At 53.5% G+C, this 20,458-nt stretch overlaps 1 protein-coding gene across 4 annotated transcripts in view; it reads left to right on the plus strand.

Moving 5' to 3' along the window:
* Positions 1–20,458, plus strand: part of ADCY5 (adenylate cyclase 5) — a 148,513-nt gene that overhangs the window by 17,325 nt on the left and 110,730 nt on the right. The window contains exons 1-2 of one of the 4 annotated variants that reach the window (XM_077118131.1): positions 8,729–8,768; positions 14,079–14,145. The exons of 2 other annotated variants lie outside the window; for them this stretch is intronic. In XM_077118131.1, coding sequence (XP_076974246.1) covers positions 14,114–14,145 — 32 coding nt within the window. In that variant the 5' untranslated portion in view covers positions 8,729–8,768; positions 14,079–14,113. Of the gene's footprint in view, positions 1–7,853; positions 8,769–14,078; positions 14,146–20,458 lie in introns of those variants that run through there. One more of the 4 variants, XM_077118132.1, reaches the window with a different exon arrangement.

Raw genomic sequence — 20,458 nt, forward strand, 5'->3', positions numbered from 1 at the left:
ATCCCGTTTATAAAGGACTCCTGCTAAGAGAATTAAGACCCATCCTGGGCCAGGCCTTCACCAAAGTAACCTAATCAAAAAGTCCTACTTACAATAGCTCTATATCCACAGGAATGGGTTAACTTTAAGAACATGGTTTTCTGGGGTACATACAGTTCTCGACCACCACCATGTTCATTAGACTGAATTATTTAACAAATATCTATCATCTGTCAGGCATGGGAAACCAAGATGAATTAGCCTTAAATAGTGACTCCTATGTGCCAGGCTCTGTTCTAAGTGTTTTGTTTATATTAACTCATTGATTCTTCCCAGCAGCCCTATGAAGTAAGTACAGTTATTGTAATCCCCATTTTCAGATGAGGACCCTGAGTCATGGCAGGTTAAGTAACCTGCCCACGCCTATCAACCTCTTCTCAAGTTCCCAGGATTCTGTCTTCACCCAGGTGTTACCTACCCAAAGATTCAACCTTCTAGATCATCCTCCCTCTGAACCCCTGGAGCCCCTGCTCCAGCTGGCCACTGGTCGTTACCCAGAAAACTTCAGTCTTGGGTCCTCATCCCTCTCTGGGGACCCTGGCATCCTGGCTACCCCAGCCCAGCAGAGCTCCCAGCACTCGTGGAGGACCCAGTGCCAACCCCCACACACTGTCCTTTCTCACGACACGTGTCATGTCCACTGCTATATTCCCCATGCCAACAGGGTTCAAATCCCAGCTCCAGCACAACCCAGCTGGGTCTCCTGGGCAAGCTCTTTGCCCTTTCTGAGCCTTAGCATTCCCTCTATAAAATGGGGGTTACTGCTAATTGCTACTTTGGAGGATTGTGTTGAACATTGAATGTGATGATGTATGCAAAACTCTTAGCACAGTGACTGCCAAATACAAAACCCTCAATAAATGACCTTGTGGTCTGTCCCAGCTGCATATAGTTTGCATTTATAGGAGAGTTTAGTGTTTTTCTTGATCCACCTCTGTGTTTGGATGGCAGTAAATAGGGTGAAAGAAAATGTCTTCACCTCCAGAAAAAGAGGGTAAGTGGGAGAAGGGCTGAGTTCTGGGTCATGCGTTTTACTCGCCCCTGTCCTTGCTAGGGTGTCCTGTCTGGTGACCCAGAGACCAGCACAGACCCTCTAGGAGTGAGGCTGCCTCCAGAGCCTGTCTGCACCCTGCTTGCAAGCTGGGCTGGGTGGGTGTAAGTTGGGGAGTGGGCTGAGCCAGGTCCCTCTGAATTCAAGGGTGGGTGCAGCTGAGGGAGGCTGTGCTTGGTCAGGCTGTGACCAGCATCTCCTCCAGAGGACCAGTTTAGAGAGGCTGGGAAATAAACTAAGGATGCTTTGGAAAGTGTTGAAGCCATTTGGGGAGGAGAAAGCACACATATCTGCTCTTCCCAGATGTGCTTCATTCTGAAACTTCATTAAAACATACACACACACAGAAAAGGACCAAAAACCCACCCACGGACCACGACAGCCTCAGTACAAAGAAAGCTCTGGGTCTATGAACAGGCTTTTTGGCAGGCCCGGAGAGAAGTCAGATGAGAAACACTAAGGCAAATTACAACCAGGACAAAGAGTCAAATCCTGTGCTCCCAGGTTGGTGTCTAGGTGGGACATAGGAGGCGTGAGAGTGATGGAGATGTCCAGAGCATCCCCCCACCGCTGGTTGGATCTTTTTTTGGGGGGTGCATGGTCCGGGAATCGAACCCGGATCTCCCGCACGGAAGGCAGTGATTGGATCTTTGGCACTGGATGTAGAGTTAGCCAGTTGGGTGGCTAGTTGGAGGTGGCCTGTTAGCTTTCTGTCCATTCATAATGTGGGGTGCCCCAGGCAAGGCCCCTTCTCTCGGGTGCTCAGTTGCCCTAACCCTGAGAGGAGGCTTCCTATGCCTGGGCTGCACTCAGGTTGCCTGGGGAGGGGTTGTGCCAGTGGCAGAAACCACAACAGACTCTGACCCTGGCTGGTGAAGGCAGTCTCGAATTGGACCATTTTTTTTCTTTTTGGCTAAATTAACATTTGGCATTTCAGGGTGCTGGCCCCATGCCCAGCCGCTCTGGCCTTCTGCCTTTCAGCTCCTTTGAGGCTATTTTTGCCATTCACTTATTTATTAACTATTATTGCTCCCCAGGACAGATGAGCTCACACACACACACACACATCCCCATATCCTCTAAAGCCAGAGTCCTTTGGAAAAGCCACCGTGTGCCTACCAGGCTGAACGTGAGGCAGAGAAGGGGAGGTGATCAAAAGCATGAGACCCCACTCTGAGTCAGGGAAGAGGTAGACTGCCCATGCTTGTCACTCCCCAGAAATGCCTCCTACCCCCAGAACACCTCTGTACCCGTCCTCACCTTCAGGGGCGTTCAGCCCTGGGAAGGCTTGCTTGGGAGAGGATTGTGGATCTGACCTGGAACATCTGCCCAGAGAAATCAGCAGGGTCCTGGAAGAAATAAAGACCCCCAGGGAAACCCGCTTCTCTGCCTACCTCTCCCAATCTTCCAGGGAAGGAGAACTTGGCTTTGGCCCTGAGAACTCCCACTTTAGTGGGACATTCTGCTGCTGAGATGAGTATTCGACCCAGCATCTGAGAGACAAGGGCACTGGAAGGAGCAGGCCTGCACGATGGGGGCAGCTGCAGCCAGACCCTACACACTACCAGATCCCTGTGGTGTCAGCCCCCTCCCTGGTCAGCACAGATCTGGGAGACCCCACCGTGCACACAGCACTGTATGTGGTGCACAGGAGATGGTGCAAGCACTTTGCGCACTAATCCCCATGTGTGTGCCCAGTCTCCTTGTCGAGGGCCCGCCCATCTGCTCTGAGGTGTGTCCTCGGCCCCCTTCCCTACTATAACCTTGACACTCGGGCTCTCAAAGCCAGCATGGAACTAAACTGAGAACAGAGAGCTCAGGCCACTCCCCGGGCCTTGCATGCCCACGTGAGAAGGGAGAATGGTGCTCCCTGCCCACCTTCAAGGCACTGAGAGAGGGAGGAGAGCAGGAGCGGGGGCAGAGGCTGCCCACCAGTGGTGGTGACCAGGCCCAAGTCCTGGGACCTCTTCTTATTCTCTCCCACTCACCTGGCCAGCCTCTCCTTTCCCCTTTTTTTAAGGGATGTGCCAGCTACTTTCTTGTTCTTCAAAGGCTTAGGGATTTGCTGCACTCTTGGGACTGGGTACCTACGGCAGGGGGACTGCAGCTGCCTGGGCCTATTCTGTGGGGTCTTTCAGCCTTGGGGACAGTGGAACCCCATACCTGCCCTTCTCAAATGAGCCATAGGGAGCTGCCTGAGGGTGGGGTGTCCTTTCCATCAGACCGGGAGCCCTCGGAGGGCAGGACTATGTCTCTCGCATCAGACTCAGATCTCCTAAGGGCAAGTGCATGTCCCCCCTCAGACTAGCAATTCCCCGAGAGCAGGGTCTAAGTGTGTCCTCACCGTAGTGGGAACTCTCTGAGGGCAGAAACTGTCAACTCCCCCATCAGGCTGGGGCTTTCTGAGGGTAGGATACGTGCTCCCTCTTCCCTTCCCTGAAACCCTGGTTTCTAGCTTTGTGGCACGGAAGATCCTCAGTCCTGGGCACCTGAAAAGTTGGAAAATAGGCTGTGGGGTGAGGAAGGCTTCAAGGCTGTACCTGGGGACAGGGGAGGGGGAGAAGCTTGCTGTCTTTATGCGGGGAAGACAGGACCAAATATTACATCCCCTTAGCAAGCAGCTTCCCTCCACTTCCCCTTTGCCCAGTGGAAGATGGTGGGGTGGGGATGGGATTTCATAGCTGGACTCAGGGTTTCACAAGCACAAGAGCCAGTTGAGCACACAGTGTCGGTGTTGAAGCTTAGGCGTGAGTTAGAGGGAGGCCGGGTCTGGGGGTGCAATGGGCGGGCAGCTGGAGGGTGAGGCTAGGCTGGGGCCTCTGGGTGGGCTCAGAACTACAGCCAGTCTATCTGTGCCCTCTTTAAGTGCCCCCTCATCTGCCTCCTGGTAACTGGTCTGTCCCCTCACTGCAAGATGCAGGGAGGTGTCATCTGCTTTTGGATGCCTCCTTGTCTGTGAAGTCATCCCTGCTGCTCCTCCCTGCGAGGGACGGAAGGGAAGTCCTCTAGTCCTCTTGGTTCTCCGTGGCAGGATTATGGCTGTACAAAATTTTCTGGGCTCTTATCAGACTGTAATATATATGTGTATTTATCCCCTACATGAGAAAGGTCTGTGTCTTTGCAATTTTAATGCTTGTCCCCTCCCCCCTGGAATGGCCACAGCCCTTGGACTGTTCTGAACCGCCGTGGCTTCTGAGGGCTCCAAGCAGCATGGGGAGGGACGTGATGGGAAGGGACCAAGCTTACTGCCTGCAGGCCAGGCCTGGGCGCCATTGGCATATGGTCTAGGAAGAGGCAAGTCCTTCCAGCTGAGTGTTCTGCTGGGGAGGGCACTTGCATCCCACAGTCATGAGCAGAGGTCGCTGGGCCTCACCTGGAGCTCCTGACTCAGTGGCGGTGTAGTTTAATGGCAGGCGCTTGGACTTTGCAGTCAAGGAGACCTGGATTGGGAACCAGCTCTTCTGCCTACAGGTGTGTGACCTTGATATGTGAACAAATTGACCCTCAGTTTCCCCTTCTGAGGACCCGGAGCTGTTGATACCCACTCCACAGGGCTTTCACGAGAATCCCATGTGCTAATCTGTGTTAAACACCCTAATATTCTCCATTGCTCATGGAAATCCCCTGGACAGGCTGAGAGGGCCCAGGAAGTAAGTGGTAACTCAGTCTGCTAAATATCTAGCTCCTCTGGCCCCTGATGTCCCCGCCTTTATTTTTCCATGGTGTGGGGTATTTCAGTTTGAGTCTGCTTTCATCACCCAACCGAATCTGGACTCGACTCTGCTGCCACTTTCTTCAGAAGAGAGAGAAAGCATTAGAAGCTGGGCAGAACCCTTTGGGAGGGCCCCTTTCTGCCTAGGAGGGAGCTGGCAGCCCCAGTGCCTGCACAGTTTTCTGCCTTCAAGTAAAGACTGCATTATTATGAGCTAATGTCTGTGCTGTCCCCGGAGTGGCTAGGGAAGAAACATCGAGTAATATGATTACTACAACAGTAATAATAAAAACAACAGTACCAATAAGCACACACAATTATGGAGAAGGCCATGACTTGAGGGCTGGCTCCGGGCCAGGAATGTGGTTAGCTCAGCAGAGATGGCAGTGGGGTTTAAACGCAGCAGGTTTCAAGCTTTTCATGCTCAATTCTCTGTCTTACAATCTCCTCCCATTAAATAAAAAGTCGTCAGGACAAATCGATAAATCCCTTTGACTACAGCATAGCAGCTGGGTTTGATACAGTGTGGTCTCGTACCCATCTGGGGACCAGGAAGGGAGGCGCTACACCTACCTTTTGCCCCACCTCCCCCCTGCTGTCCGCTCACCTGCCCAGGCAGCAACCACCCCAGGCCTGCCCGTTTTCTCCTTGTCCCTCCTCCAGTGGTGATTTGAGCCCAGGGTGCAGGGAACCTTTGCCCTGTGATAATTCTTTCTATGGCTCAGTCTGATAGCCAGGGTGGACCACCTGTGGGGCTTGGGTTTAGGACAAGGTATCATAGTGAGGTGACATCTGTGCTGCCCAGGACTGGCACAGATGCTAACATCATGAGATATGATTATTGTAGTGTAGTGGCTTTAAGAACCACCTGGTGGGAGATGACTCCCAGGCCCTGGCACTGTGGGATCAACAATGCCATCCTGACCAAAAGGGGGAAAAGAAGTGTAACAAATAAGGTATCAGGAGAGTTTAAATAAAGTCGAGAGGCTGCTCTGGAGGTCACTGTTACGCAAGCTTCAGTTAGACATTGCTACCTATCATAACTTGCCAAACCCCAACCAAAACCATTCCAGCCAATCCTAAAGAATATCTAGGGCATTATACATGATTCTACAAAGGTTCCATGCACCAGGGTAACTCTCCAAAACCTACAACCTCCAGATGGGTTCCTGGACCAGATAAGCCCTGAAATGCAGAGGGCCCAACCTCTCCAAAACATCAGCTAGTTCCATCCCCCTATCCTATATTATCGATAGCCCCTTTTAATGTGAAAAAGCTAGAATGGGCATAGCCCAAATACCCCTATAAAGTGGGAGAAAAATCAAAGGTGATGATGGAGTTATACAGAGAAGGTAGGGTTTAACAAACGAATATGATTGCTGAAACATTATATTGATATATCTTTTAGTCTCCAGTATCTTAGAACAGCTAGAAATAAAAACCTCAAGTTGTGGAATCGTAACCCATACCAAACTCTGAAATCTGTTCTACAAGTAATTGTTGTGCTGTGCTTTGAAATTTATTGCTTTTCTGTATGTAAGTTATTTTTCACACACATAAAAAGTTGATCGTGAGGATAAAATGCACAGCTATATGATGATACTGTGAACCACTGATTGTACAATTTGGATGATTATATGGTATGTGAATATATATTATATATATCAATATAAAATAAATAATTACAAAGAAAGAAAGAACCACCCTTGTTTGAATCCTGGCTTTGCCATCTGCAAACTGTGCAACCTTTGGTCGGTTGCCTAAACTCTCTCTGCCTCATATGGAAGTGGAGATAATAAAAGTAACCTATCTCAGGGTTGTACTTATAATAGTATGTGGCGCCTGGGAGGCCCTGTGAGGATTAGCTCTTTCATAATTATTATTGCACAGGAACAGTAACAGTACTTACAGTGACTCCCATCCTAGAGGTCTGATGGGCCCACACTCTCCCACTGCCACCCTGAGCTCCTTGCAGGCCATCCCCAGGGGAGAAGAGAAGTGGTAGGACTGAGCATGTCAGAGGTCTGGGGCCTGCCATAAGGCTTCAGCTGGCCTTGAGCCCCTGGCATCTGTCCACGATGGTCCAGGCTCTTTACCATGCAGGTCAGCATGTCTGGGGCCGTGAGTAGAGCCTGGCCACATATAACCTGCCCCCTCATCTGGGCCCCCTCACCTCCCACCTGCCCGCCCGCCCTTCCCTCTGCATCTTGGAGGACTCCCCACCTCACCCCTGTTCCAGGCAGGTAGAAGTGGAGAAAGGAGAGTGGGGCTTGGCCTGATCATCTCTGTCCTGTTGGAGCCTTAACTGTGATCTCTAAGTGGGAAGTGATATGCCTGGCTGGGGTGTGTCTGTGCATGTCTCTGTGTGTGTGTGATGGTGTGTAGTGATGTCCCTCATTAGACTGCTGGGGGCCTTGTGACTGTGACCCAAATTTACAATCATGCTGTGCCAGACAGGAGATCTGTCTCTGGGTGGGTGACGCTGGCCCAACAAAGCCCTCTGCAGCACCCTTTGGCAGCCCACCCCACCTTTTCCCTCCACAGAACAGGTTGTTATGGTTCATTTTGGGGAACAAATATTGTATCTTGAGTAACGTGTATACATGGCTTGGGGGTACAGCCCCATGGCCTGCTCCTTCCTTGATAAAAAGGAGAATAAAATAAGGATCATGGAGAAGAGCAAGTTGAGAGGGAATCTAAGGAGGAGATGCTCACTGGCACCGGGGATGTCTAGGGTCAGTAGAGAAATCAGGGAAGACTTCATGCAGAAGGTGGCATTTGATGGGCTGTCATGTATGGGCATTGTGGGCAGGGGGAGAGACAGAAGCAAAGGCTGGGAGGTTGGAGCATGCCGGATACGTCTGGGCACACTGAGTCGTCACTAGGCCTGGCATGAGATGAGGCTGAAAATGTTACACTTCGTGGCTGGCCTCAAATGCTGGAGTGAGGAGTGTCTCTATAATTGAGACTGCAGAGGGGATCCATTTGTGGGCACAAATGCATGATTCAGGCTGTACTTTAGAAGGGTCGGTCAGACAGGGAGAGTTTGTGGGATGGGGTGCATGCAGCAGGGAGCCCTGGGAGGAAGCTGATGCAGTTCTGGCTGAGTCGGGTGAGGCCTGAGACAGGGTGGAGGCACGCAGTGAGAGTGGGAAGGAGAGAATGAAGGGAGAGACATTTCTCATGTAAAACTGACAGGATTTAAAGAAAGAAAAAAAAAAAAAGAAAAAGAAAAAAAAAACTGACAGGATTTAGCAAGCAAGGAGGAGGAGGCATGGAAGATGGGCAGGATGATGCCATTCAATGAAGAGTCGCTGGAGGTGCCTCCCTGGCCTGTGGGGGCCTGCGGTGGGGATGGTGGTGGCAGAGACTTGTGTCCCGTCTGACTGTGTGCTTGGCATCCGGACAGGAGCCTCTGATAGGGTGTTCTCTACTGGGGTTTCTGGCCTGGGATCATGGGTAAGGCAAGGGGGATGCCGGGGTTCTCTGGAGTTACCAGGGATGGGGGAGCGTAGTGACCGGGTACAACTCTTGGGTGAACCTGTGCCACTGGCCTTTACAGGAATGAGTGACCAGTCTGGGTCCTGGCACCCAGGGCTTTGGACAGTCTCTAGCTCAGGCCCGGACAGCTCTCTGCCACCTCTGGGACTCCACACAGAGCAGCCAACAGGCGCAGCTCCCCAGGGCAGTGAGTCCATTCTGACTCCCTGAGCCGCTGTCTCCTTGCCTACAAAGAGCAGGTGGTCGTGGCTGGTCTGGGGTCCGTCATGTGTCGGAGGACCACCCAGTCTGTATTTCCCCCCTGCACATTTCAGGTATCTCAGGCTGTCTTATCCTGCAAGTCTTCATTCGTATTGTTCTCTGAATTTCACATCACAGGATTCTAGAATGTCAGAACTGGAAAGAACTTTAGCTTGTCATCTGCCATCCTCTCGTTTTCAGTGGGACCTATGGGGGCCCAGCCAGGTGAGGTGCCCCCCCTTGCCAAGGCCACACAACTAACCCATGTGAAATTTGGAGCCATCTCCTGACTTCCCATGCCATTGTCTTTATTTGTGTAGATGTCTGTCCCCTTAAAGTCAGGAGCTACGTGTGCAGCTCCAGTGCTTAGCTGATTGGACGTTTAATAAAGGTGTGTCCTCTCCCATCAAAGAAGGATGATACCTAGCACATCTGAATATTTCTTCTGAGAGTTGGAGATGGGGGGGCCGAGGCCTATGGACTGACCTCTCTGAGGGCCTGTGGGGCAGGAGGGGTGAGACGAGCTGAGCTGCTCAGGGGGCGCTCTTCCCTCGCTGCCCTGTTGGGGAGCCTGGGAAGGGAAACGAGGGGACGAGGGTAGGAGTCCCTCATGCCTCCAGGGTAGGAGTCCCTCATGCCTCCCTTATCCCTTGTCTTCCCTGGGGGAGCAGACCTCTGTGGCCTCTTCACTGCCTCCTGCCAGGATCCGGAGGGGTGGGGAGAGGCAGCCCCTTGAGGCCAGCCACGAGAGCGGGGGTGCATGAGCCAGAGCAGCCGGCTTCCTGGGCCAGCTGGAACTGCAGCTCGCCCCTGCGTTTCGGTGCTCTGGGAGGACCGGTGTGCAGATGAGAGCTGTGCGCTTCCGTCTTCCTCAGAGTCAGGGTGCCCTGTCTGTGGGTGGAGAAGGTTTGCAGCGGGAGTTGGCTCAGCATCTCAAGGTTTCCTTTAGTAAAAATCCCAAGCTCTGTGCCTCTGCACGTTTCTGTGAGCGGATGGTCACGTTCTAGCATTTACCTCAGTGAGGGGGTGGAGTCTGGCTGTGCCTGGTGCCTCAGAGCCCCCCTCCCTTCCCTTCCAGTCAGGGGCCCCTGGGAGGGTCTCTGGGAGGTCAGCCAAGCTGTTCCCTGCCCGGCGGCCTGGGGCCTTTCCCAGCCCAACGGGGACCTATTTTCTGATGGTGAAAGTTCCCTGAGGAGGAGATTCTTCACCACTTTGGGAGAAGAATCTGGAATCGGCCCTGAGGAACGAAGTCTCAGGAGGGCTGTTGGGGCAGAAGTGACCTGTCTAGGGAGGCAGCAGGTCCTGGGAGGAGGACGTGCCCCTCTGAGGACGGACCGTGCTGGAGGCCGGCCCCTGCCCCCCTGCCGTCCTCCTCCTGCCCCTCCCCTGGCCTCTGCCCTCTGAGCCCCTGCCCCTCTCCAATAGGACCCCGAGGCAGAGCTGGAGGCCCCTGGGCTGACTGTCCTCTCTGATGTTTTTTAATATAAATGAAGATATGAGGATTCAGGACTGTTAGGTCCGTGCCTTAGATTTTATAGTTTGTCAAATGGCAGAACTGGGACATTATTATTATTATTATTTTGTATGCTGTATGGCAGGGGTCCCATTTCATTGTTTCTCCATGGGACTGTCCCGTTACTGCAGCGCTGTTCATTGAATTTTTTGTTTGTTGGTTTTTGTTGGTTTCTTTGTTTGGTTTTCGGAAGTGCATGGGGTCAGGAATCAAACCCGGGTCTCTCGCATGGCAGGCGAGCGTTCTACCATTGAACTACCTTCGTGCCCCACCCCCACTCTGATTTTTTAACGTGAAAAATGTAAGTTGAGAGACTAGTAAACCCCCATATACTCTCCCTCAGATCCAACCGTTATCACGATTTATTTCATTCATTCTTTTTTTTTTTCCAGAGTATTTTAAAGCAAATTTCAATCTTCGTGTCAAATTACCCTTGAACTTCTCAGAGCTTCCCTTTCTCTCTGTATTTCTGGAAAAAAAAAATCTGCATCTGAGTTTAATCTCTGCCTCCCTGTGTGGTCCCAGGCCAGCCTGCAATGCCCTCCTTGCTTGGTTTCCTCTCTAGGACTGGACACCCCTTTCCTCTCCGATGATGTGGTGTTTGGGAAAAATAAAGGAAAACTTAAAAAAGAAAAACTTTGTAGTAAGAAGGTGCACCAGACTGAGCGCAGGGCCTGGGTTTTGTGGTTGAGCCGCGCTCTCCCTGGTTGGAACTCCTCCCCAAGGCAACCCTAGGGATGCGCCACCCCCTCTCCCTGGTCTCAGGAAAAGTAATCATTTTCTAAACGGTCCCGCAGATGCTGCAGAGAGGCTCATTAGTTCCCCCAGGGGCCGCCGTCACCCCTGGGAAGACAAGTGGCCCAGCTCAGAAAGAATCTGGGTCATTTTATTTTGTGCCATGAAGACGTCCCCCGGGCTCTTCTGGTGAGTTGCACACAGGCCAGCTGAGGCCGCAGACCCACGGACACCTGGAGGGCGCAAGCCCACGGACACCTGGAGGGCGCAGGCCCACGGGCACCTGGAGGGCGCAAGCCCACGGGCACCTGGAGGGTGCAGGCCCACGGGCACCTGGAGGGCGCAGGCCCACGGGCACCTGGAGGGCGCAGGCCCACGGGCACCTGGAGGGCGCAGGCCCACGGGCACCTGGAGGGCGCAAGCCCACGGACACCTGGAGGGCGCAGGCCCACGGGCACCTGGAGGGCGCAGGCCCACGGGCACCTGGAGGGCGCAGGCCCACGGGCACCTGGAGGGCGCAGGCCCACGGACACCTGGAGGGCGCAGGCCCACGGACACCTGGAGGGCGCAGGCCCACGGGCACCTGGAGGGCACAGGCCCACGGGCACCTGGAGGGCGCAGGCCCACGGACACCTGGAGGGCGCAGGCCCACGGACACCTGGAGGGCACAGACCCACGGACACCTGGAGGGCACCAGCCCATGGGCACCTGGAGGGCGCAGGCCCCCGGCTGTGGTGTGGGGGGGTGCTCCTCCGCGCTGGGCTCGGGGAGAGGTTGGTGTAGAACTCTGTTCACTGCTGGTTCCACCCTGTCCCCTGGTCCCCAGTTGAGCAAAAGATAGTTTTATGATTCCATCTCATTCCTCTCTAACAAATGAGTTTCTCTTCCTCTCTTGGCAAGCTAAGTCCATGTTTACAGAAAATATCAAAGTCGAGAATAAACAGTTCCTGTCAGGCCCGAGGGCCAGCAGGCCTGTGGGAGAACCTGTGGGTCTCCTCCCTGGTGGCCAGGGGTGGCTGCAGGCCCTGGGCTGGCCCACCTCGCTGCTCTTCTTTCGGGAGCCCCCTGGGGCCCTCCGTAGGACCTGGACACGGTGGGATATGAGTTGAGGAAGAGGCCAGGGGGCTGGATGTGGGCAGGAGTGGTGGAAGCGTGGGAGTCTGGCAGCTCCAAGCTCAAGTCCTGCTTCCAGCCTTGACACCCCACCCGTAAGGGGAATTGTCACATCAAGCCTCCAGCTCCGAACTGGTACTCAGAAGTGCTGTTTGTTCTCTCCCCTGACCTGGAACTCCCCTGTCCCTCTGGTGTTCAGTCCTGGATATGGGGAGTCATTGGCAAGATGAGCTTTGGTACAGTTTCCAGGAACTTTGCCCATACATTATCTCGTTGGAGTGTTGGCAAAGTAGGAATTTTTATTATCCTATTTTACAGATTAAAGGAATGAGGCTCAGAGTAGATAAGAGGATCATGTCAAGTTGCAGAGTCAGTGTAGAGGTGGGGCTCAGGCTTGGGATGAGCTGGCGGGTGAAGTCAGTGTGACGTGGCCTGAGAGGGGCTGCGAGTGTCCACCTGGGAGCAGAGAAGACTAGGAAGTGGGTGGCAGGTCTCTGAAGATTGCGTGTCCTCCGAGATATTCTTCACTCACCTAGCAATTTATGTACCTTCAGCTCACGACATACCATCTGGACCACCTTCTAAATTCTTCTTTCTTTCCTTCCCTTCCCTGAGTTTTGTTTTCTTTGAGTCAGTCTTGGAAGGAGCCTTCGAGGTCCTCTCCTCTCTCTCTGCATTATCCCTGAGAGCGAGGTCAAGTGCGCAGAGGTTAAATGATGTGCCCAGGGCCACGACTCAGTGGTGGGGCAGGGACAGGACTCCCGGGCATCGCTGTTTACAACCTCTGCCCCTTTCCTTTGTCTCTGCCTGGTCTCCGCTGCTGTGGGCTCCTTCAGGGACAGAGACCGAGTGGAGTTTGTCTTTCACTCCCAGCACAGTCTGACTTGATAAATACTCACTGAACAAACAAGAGAAGAGGAGGTGGACTGCTTTCTCTGTCCTCACAAAGGAGAGAACAAGAAATGCCTCAAGTTGCAGTCAGGGGGATTTAGGTTAGGCTCACAGTGTCTGCCTGTGTGTTATGTGGAGGGCTCTGGGCCCCGTCTCCCCCTTATCCCTCATTTTCGACCTCTTGTGTCCGGCTTTACATCAGCTCCCCGTGGTAGGCCCGGCTGCCTTGAGTCTCTGGAGGTTGTAATCTCTTCTGGGAGATGATTTGCAGGGATCCTGGGCAGCTCTGGATGCAGGGTGGACCACTAACCTGGCCTCCCAACCTCAGGTCTCGGGTTTCTACGGGGAGGCCCTCCTCAAGCCCGTTTTCCTTTGGATCCATTCCGGAAATTCTGTCTGGGAAGGGGCCTCACCCTCCTTCCCCAGGCCTGCCAGAACTGGCTCCCAGCTCGCCCGCGGGCCTGAGCTCAGAGCTCGGGGATCTCATTAGGAACGGGAAATGCCTCTGCCTGACTGAGATTAGGGTTTGGGGAGATGTTCCATGTTTTAGGGCCACCCAGCGCCTGCCTTCTGAAAGGTCACGACTTAAAAAAAAACAGCCTGGTCCTGGGCTTGGCCTTTCTGCTGGGCGGCAGGAGCTGCAGGGCTTCCTTCCAGACTCTTCTCCAGAGTGGCTAAGGGCAAGGCTCGCCTTCTGGGGAACTTTCATGATCAGGAAAATATGTCCCAGTTGGGCTGAGAAAGGCCCCAGGCTGCCTGGCATAGGATGGCTTGGATGACCTCCCAGAGGCCCCCGCTCCCCGCTGCCGGGTCCCCAACTGGTGTGGGGGTGGGATGGGAGCCTCTGAGGCCCCAGGGACAGCCAGACTCCACCCCCCTCACCTGAGGCAAATGTTAGACTCGCAGAGTCGGATTTTATATTCCTGGGAAAACAAACACAGCTGGGGAGGGAGGTTAGCATCCTGGGGGAGCCTGTGTGGGGAAGCTCATGTCTGCTTTGGAAGTGAGGACATCTCCAGAGGCCTCAGGACCTCTGACAAATCCAGGTTTAACCTGGAAACGAGGTGACCGTCGTGGTGCCGGAGGCTGGGCCGAGACGCCCCGTGTGCAGCTCCTCCAGGAGTCTGTCCCAGGAGTCTGTCCCCAGCAAGCGGCGCAGGCGGACACCCCCCCCCCCCAACCCCTGCCTCTGGCAGCCGCGTCCACACGGACGGGGCTATTTGGGGCAGTCACTGAACACGCACATAAGCACGACTGCCGTTTTTTGTTTGTTTTGTTTTTAGCCTGAGGAGGGAGCCAGCTGTTTCTAGTGCTCCAGATGTGTTTTCATCATGAAGCGGAACACGAGAGGTCGGAAATGAGGGATAAGGGGGGGACGGGTGCCAGAGCTTTCCGCATAACACACAGCCTGTTGATAATTTGCTTCGGTGATGACTCACATTCCTTCTGCTTGGGACCCCCACATTAAGCCCCTCCAACTCTCAAGCACATCCCCCTCCCTTAGGGTTTTGTTTTTCACTTCTCTCAGAGCTTTCTGCCCACTGTAACAGCTGTCTTCTTACCCCTTGCTGTCACCCTAAGAACCATCCCTGGGGGGCTGCCCCCTTGGGGAACCGCAGATATAAGTGGTGGCTGGACTTTAGGGGGATACTGTAATTACAGTCTTTGGCATCCATTCAGTTGGTGGGAGAAACACAGGGGGACAGTCCTATCGGGTTCTTTCTCTGTCATTCTCTTCTCTCTTACCCACCCCTTTTCCTGGTGGGGATCGTGACCTCTCTAAGTGTAGCCTGCTAACAGGACTCTGAACTGAAAACCGGCACCCAGGCCATGCCCAGTAAAAGCCCACAGGGTAAGATGCTTTCTCTCCAGCCTGTGGTACCCGCTTTCAGCCAGGAAGTCCTCTCTGAGGTCTAGCCTCATTCCCTCATGCTGTCTTCTCTTATCCTCTCCTGTGTGGAGGAAGGTTTTGTGAGTAGGGGCCTCGCTGGTACCTTCTCAGGAGGAGAGAGCAGGCATCTTGAACCCCCAGATGCTGGGTCGGTGGCCTGGGGTTGTGAGGGTCTGCTGGCCTGTTTTGAGGAGAGAGCATGCTCTAACAGGTAGCTCCTCCTGGAAGGGAGCATTGGCGTGGGAAGCTGTCAGTGGGGGGTTTGGTAACCCGTCTTACAGGCTGTGGACACAGAAACTGGGCTGTGTGCAGGGAAGGGTAAGGAGGGCTGCAGTCCGTCCACCTGGGACTCTGTTGTGCAGTCAACACGGGCGGAAAGCCCGGCATGGGCCTGCTCACCTGTATTGACATGTCAGCCCAGCTGTCCCCATTCTGTTCTTGGGTGTGTGAGCCAGGCCCGGAGGCTTTGGTCCCAGGGCTGTCCTGGCCACCAGGGTGTGAAGTCAGGAGCAGCGGGTCTAACCTCTGTTCTGCTTTTCTTCTAGAATATGGGTCGAGTCCTGGGAAGGCAGAGCAGGTACTGGGGGCCTAGGACTGTGTGGGAGCCGCAGCTTGAAGCACGTCTGGGTGGTGGGTCTGTCGGGTGGCAGGCAGGGTGAGGAGAGGAGGCAGGCACTGAGACCCTGGGTCACGCATAGGGTCTTTGTCCCCTCGGGGCTGGGCTGGGTCTTTGTCTGTTGCCTCAGGAGGTCTTTGTCTTTGGATGCAGGCGTGTGGCCTGTCCTGAGTGCCCAGGACAGGGCCCTGAGGTGGTCACCCAGCTGTGTGGGCCGTGATGGGTGAGAGTGGCAGGTGTCCCTTTGTTCCCTGCTCATTTGAGATTCTCGTTTCACTTCTGAACCGTGAAGAATTCCATTCTATTTCCAAACCTGTTTTTCTCTTATACCTGCCCAGGTATATGGGGGACCCCATGATGGATGACAGGCTGTCCTCAAAGCAGGCACCTCGCAGTGTGACTCTGGACTCCCGTGGGGGGTGGGGAAGGGGGCGTCACCCGGCAGGGAAGAAGGGCTTTCTCCTAAACAAACGGGAGATGTTAGGGAGGGTTTGGTAGTGGAGGACGTATTTGGTGCAGCTGGTGGCTTGGATTGGAAGGGCCACCTGATTGACTAGTGCTAAGGAATTTGGGCTTCGTCCAGCAAGTGATGATTAACCATTAAGGGTGTTTGAATAAAAGATGGCCTTGATAGAGGTGATGATTATAGCAGCTTCTGTTATCGAGTGAACTTGACGTATTATATTGTGTTATTTAACCTTTGTCACAGCCCTCTAAGGATGGTGACATTAGCTGAAAACTGAGTCTCAAGGTCAGCCTGCTAGTAGGGGGTGGAGGTGTGATCTGACAGCCCCCCTGCGCTTCCAAAGCCGATTGCGTGCAGGGTGTGGCCACGGGCCTTGGCGTTGTGGGTCGAGCACCTCCCCGAGCCCGCCCCAGCAGGCTCTTCACCCTGGGAGACCGGCCCCCCGCTGTTTGCCTGGGAGGTGGGGGGAGGGAAGGGAAAGAGTCCAGGGGCGGAGCAGCCCTGGAGGGAGTCTTTGTGAGATGTTTCCTGTGGAGTTCAAGAAAGGAAACTCCCCATCACTCTGCCATCCTTAAGACGGATGAGCTCTGTTCCAGCCCCTGATCCCTCCCTCCTCCCTCCTCCTCCTCCTCCTCCTCCTCCTCCTCCCTGCTCTCCAGAGGAGGCCCTGGGGGCGGACTGGGGGCCTCCGGCCGGGCTGAGAGGATCCCAGCACTTGGCTGTGGGGAAGCAGAGGGAGGTCCTGTTGCCTGTCTCTCCCGGGCGGCAGGCTTTGGGGTTGCTGCCTCCAGGGAGCACGGTCTCAGGCTGGGGACCTGGGGAGGGGCGGGGCGGGTCTGTGGGAAAAGCCGGGCAGCAGCCCAGACCGCAGACAGATTTATGACGGCTTTTCCCGCTCCAGGTGTTTGCCTTTCCCAGGCCAGTAGGCTGGTGAAGAGAGAGGGGGTAGATTAGCCCCTCTGCCTACAGGGAACTTGCTCAGCTCATCCAGCTGGGGCCCGGGGGATGAGGGTGGGGTGGAGAGGGCCTGGGCCTGCCTAGCAGAGCCTTCCAGGGGCAGCTTTCATTCTCTTCTTCTCGGGCCTCTGTTAAGGAAGCAGGTGCTAGAGGAGCTGTAGGCAACTTGAGCAGGCACCGTAACCATCTGGAGGGCTTGCAACACCCACCCCACCCTCTCCAGTTACTGATGCAGAGAGTGGGGGGTGGGGCCCAAGAATGTCCACTTCTAGCCAGTTCTCAGGTGATGCTGACGCTGCTCTGGGTGTGTTACTTTGAGGACCACTGTGCCATGGGAGAAAATGGGCATTGATAGCGGCTGCTTCCTTGTCCTGCTTTGCCATTTAAACAGCCCTCTCCACCCATGAAAGCCACACCCTGCCTTCCCACCCTGGCTCAAAGGGCACCTTTGCCGGAGCCACACTGAGAACCTGCCTCTGCTGGCACATCTGCCAGCTTTTCCACATGCTGCCTGCGTCTCTAGTGCTCGGTTACACACTCCTTGAGGCCTGGGATCCGTGGTTCACCAATCCCCAGGGTTCCCATGGTGCCCAGGACAGCCCAGCCGCTCCCATCCTGGCACACACAGACCCCCAGGGCTGAGTGCATCCAGTGAAAGCCCGTTGTCCGGATGCGAGGGGGGTCCTTGCAGGTCCTCCCAGGCTGGGTAGAGACAGATCCAGATCTAAAACCCGGCTTCTCCGACTGCTAATACCTGTGCTGTCTGTGCACCGTTTTAAAGAAAAAATTCCATGAGCTTCAACACCAGCTAGTCTCTAGTCTTTCCTGTACTTTATCTACAGTGGTACACTTTATGTGTGCGTATCTGTCTGCATAGTTAGTGTTTTGTGTCTGATGGTTTTTTTTTAACTTAGTATTTTGTATACTAATTTTCTTGCTGAGTACACAAATGAGTGCCTTTTTTATGTTGGCTGTATATTATCTTGTTTACTACTTGCAGCAACACTGAAGGTAAGTATCCTGACCATTTCCATGCTGTAGAGCATCCGATGGAGGCGATGTTCCAGTTTGCTTAGCGTTTCCCAAGCATTGAAAACTGAATTGGTGTTTGGACTTTTCACTGTGGGTCTAAGACTCTTAGTACTATCCCTGGCCACCCCTGTATTTCTTTTGATGTGCCCACTGTATACTCTATGTAATTGATAGATTGCCCATTCCCCCCTCTTTTTCTTTTAATTGGGGGTGAAATTCTACTAATATAAGCTAGCAATTTTAAAGTGTACAGTTCAGTGGCATTTAGTGCATTCACAATGTTGTACAGCCATCATCCTCAATCTAGTTCCAAAATATTTTCATTACTCCCAAAGAAAACCTCACACCCCATTAAGTGGTCACTCCCCATTTCTCCCTCTACTCCAGTCCTAGGCAACCACTCATCTGCTTTCTGGATATTTCATATACATGGAATCCTACAGTATCTGGACCTTCATGTCTGGCTTATTCCACTTAGCCTAATGTTTTTGAGGTTTGTCCACATTTTAGCATGTATCAACACTTATGTCCTTTTTATGGGTGAATAATATTCCATTGTATGGATATGCCATGCTTAGTTTGTCCAATACCATTTTTTTTGTGTGTGACCAGAGAAATTCAAGTGCTAATGTTGGATGCTAAAATTGAGATTAATCTTTGAGAAGAGAAAGGGCTGGTGAGGTGGTTTATAGACCAGGTGGGGAGGCCTCTGTGGAAGGTGGGAGTGGAGTGGTGGGCCTAGAAGATTTGAGAAGATAGAGTTGATGGTCAGAGTTGGGGCGGGGGATCCAGGTGGGCAGAAAGGGGGCAGCTGAGGGGATGCTATGTTCCCCAAACAGTAGAGCAGTCAGCTCAGGGAACTTGTGGTGGCCGAATTCCAAGGATGTCCCTAAGTCTGGATGTGGATGGCTTCACACTGAGGAATTTGATCCAAAACCAAGAGGGGCCCTGATGCCCAGATGGAAAAGGCTGGATTTCCAGAGAAACAGGAGCAATGGAGCTTGGGCCCAGCGTGCAAGGTGGTGTGCTGGTGGCAGGCCAGCTGAGGAGGCCAGCGTGCCCCATAGAGGAGCTGGTGTGGGGCAGACAGGGAGAGGGCCTGGACCAGGTCTGGACACTTTGAGAGCTTTTCAAGGAGCCCAGCGGGGTAGAGTCGTGGGAGAGTGAACTTGTTCAACCCAAGTCACACGAGCAAGCGAGCGTCCCTGTGCTTCCCTCACTGCCACAGGGCCAGTGCTCTTTAAACCAATTGTCTGTGCCATTTTGTGTGACCATGGGAGAAATGGAAGAGAATAACCCTGAATCCCAAGAGCATAATTTCAGGATGGGAGGGTGGGGGGAAAAAAACCCTTTCCTCTCCTCTTTGCCTCCTCCAACCCAAATGAAAACATTACTTTGTGGGTCAGTGACAGCAGAAAATTATCTTTGTAACTGACCAGGATGCCCTGCCTGTGGGGAGCGCCAAGGGCCTTGGTTTTTTGTTTTGTTTTAATAATAAACTTTATTTTTAGAGCAGTTTTAAATTTACAGACAAATTGCATGGAAAGTACAGAGAGTTCCTGTATTATTCCCCTCTGCCTCCCTCCCCACACAGTTGCCCCTTATTAACATCTTGCACTAGTGTGGTACATTTATTACAAGTAATAGGCCAGTATATCTATGTATTTCCATGGTGTTTAATTAGGATTAGGGTTTCTTCTTTGTGGATGCAGTTCTATGGGTTTTGACAAATGCATAACGTCATGTATCCACATTACAGTACCATGCAGAATAGTTTCACTGCCCTAAAAATACCTGTGCACCACCTATTCCTCCCTTCCTGCCACCCCTTCCCCAACCTGGGCCCTTGTTTTTTGGCATGGCCCTACTGGGGCCTGCTCCCTGCTTCCTGCTCCCTTCCCTGCCCTTCACAGCTCTCTCAGATCCTGAAGGAGAAAGCAAAGTGAAAGTCTATTTTCTCTGCCTGGGTGGATGTACCGTGGGTTGGGAAATAGTGGCATTTCAAGAAGGGGAAGGACCCTGAAGATGGAGACACTGTCACCCCGTGGCTTGCCTCTTCACCTCCATCAGCTCCAGCCTGACGCTCTGAGCTTCTCCAAGCTGCTGAAGGAGGCATGTCCCGGGGCTGGCTGCCTGCAGGGGGCCAGCTGAGGGCCCGAGTCTCTTGGCTGGAAAATCAAAGCCCCAGCAGTAGGGAGGGCAGGCGTGGGGGGCTGTGCTTGTTGGCCCACGGGCCTTCTGGGGCTGCTCTGGCAGAAAAGCAGTGACAGGTAGTATTCCCTAACAGTATTTCTAGCGTGCTCATTTCCACTGGCATCTCTGTGTCATCCTAGCTCCCTAAAGACAGGGGTATAGGTTTAGATCTCTCTCGTATGTATGTAGGAAAACTTGAGGCCCAGAGGAGGCCAGAGTTAGGTGCTAAAACCCTAAAATAAATCCATTTACCAGAACACACTGCCAGGGTTTCTCTTTCAGAGGCAGATTGAAGATGTGGTCTAAGGAGAGGGAATAAAAACAGAAGTCTGTCTGTCAGCTGTCTTACCCTGCAGCTGAGCGGTCTGTGCTCGTCTGCCTGTCCACTCACACCTGGACATGTCCAGATCAGCACGACTTCTCCGGGGGGACCTGTTTTTCTCGCTGGCCTGAGTAGTGAGCCCTGGTTCGGTGACACCCGCATGGCCCCAGCTGCCAGGAGCCCTTG

The sequence above is a fragment of the Tamandua tetradactyla genome, chromosome 10 (assembly GCF_023851605.1).
Source record: "Tamandua tetradactyla isolate mTamTet1 chromosome 10, mTamTet1.pri, whole genome shotgun sequence".
NCBI lineage: Eukaryota > Metazoa > Chordata > Mammalia > Pilosa > Myrmecophagidae > Tamandua > Tamandua tetradactyla.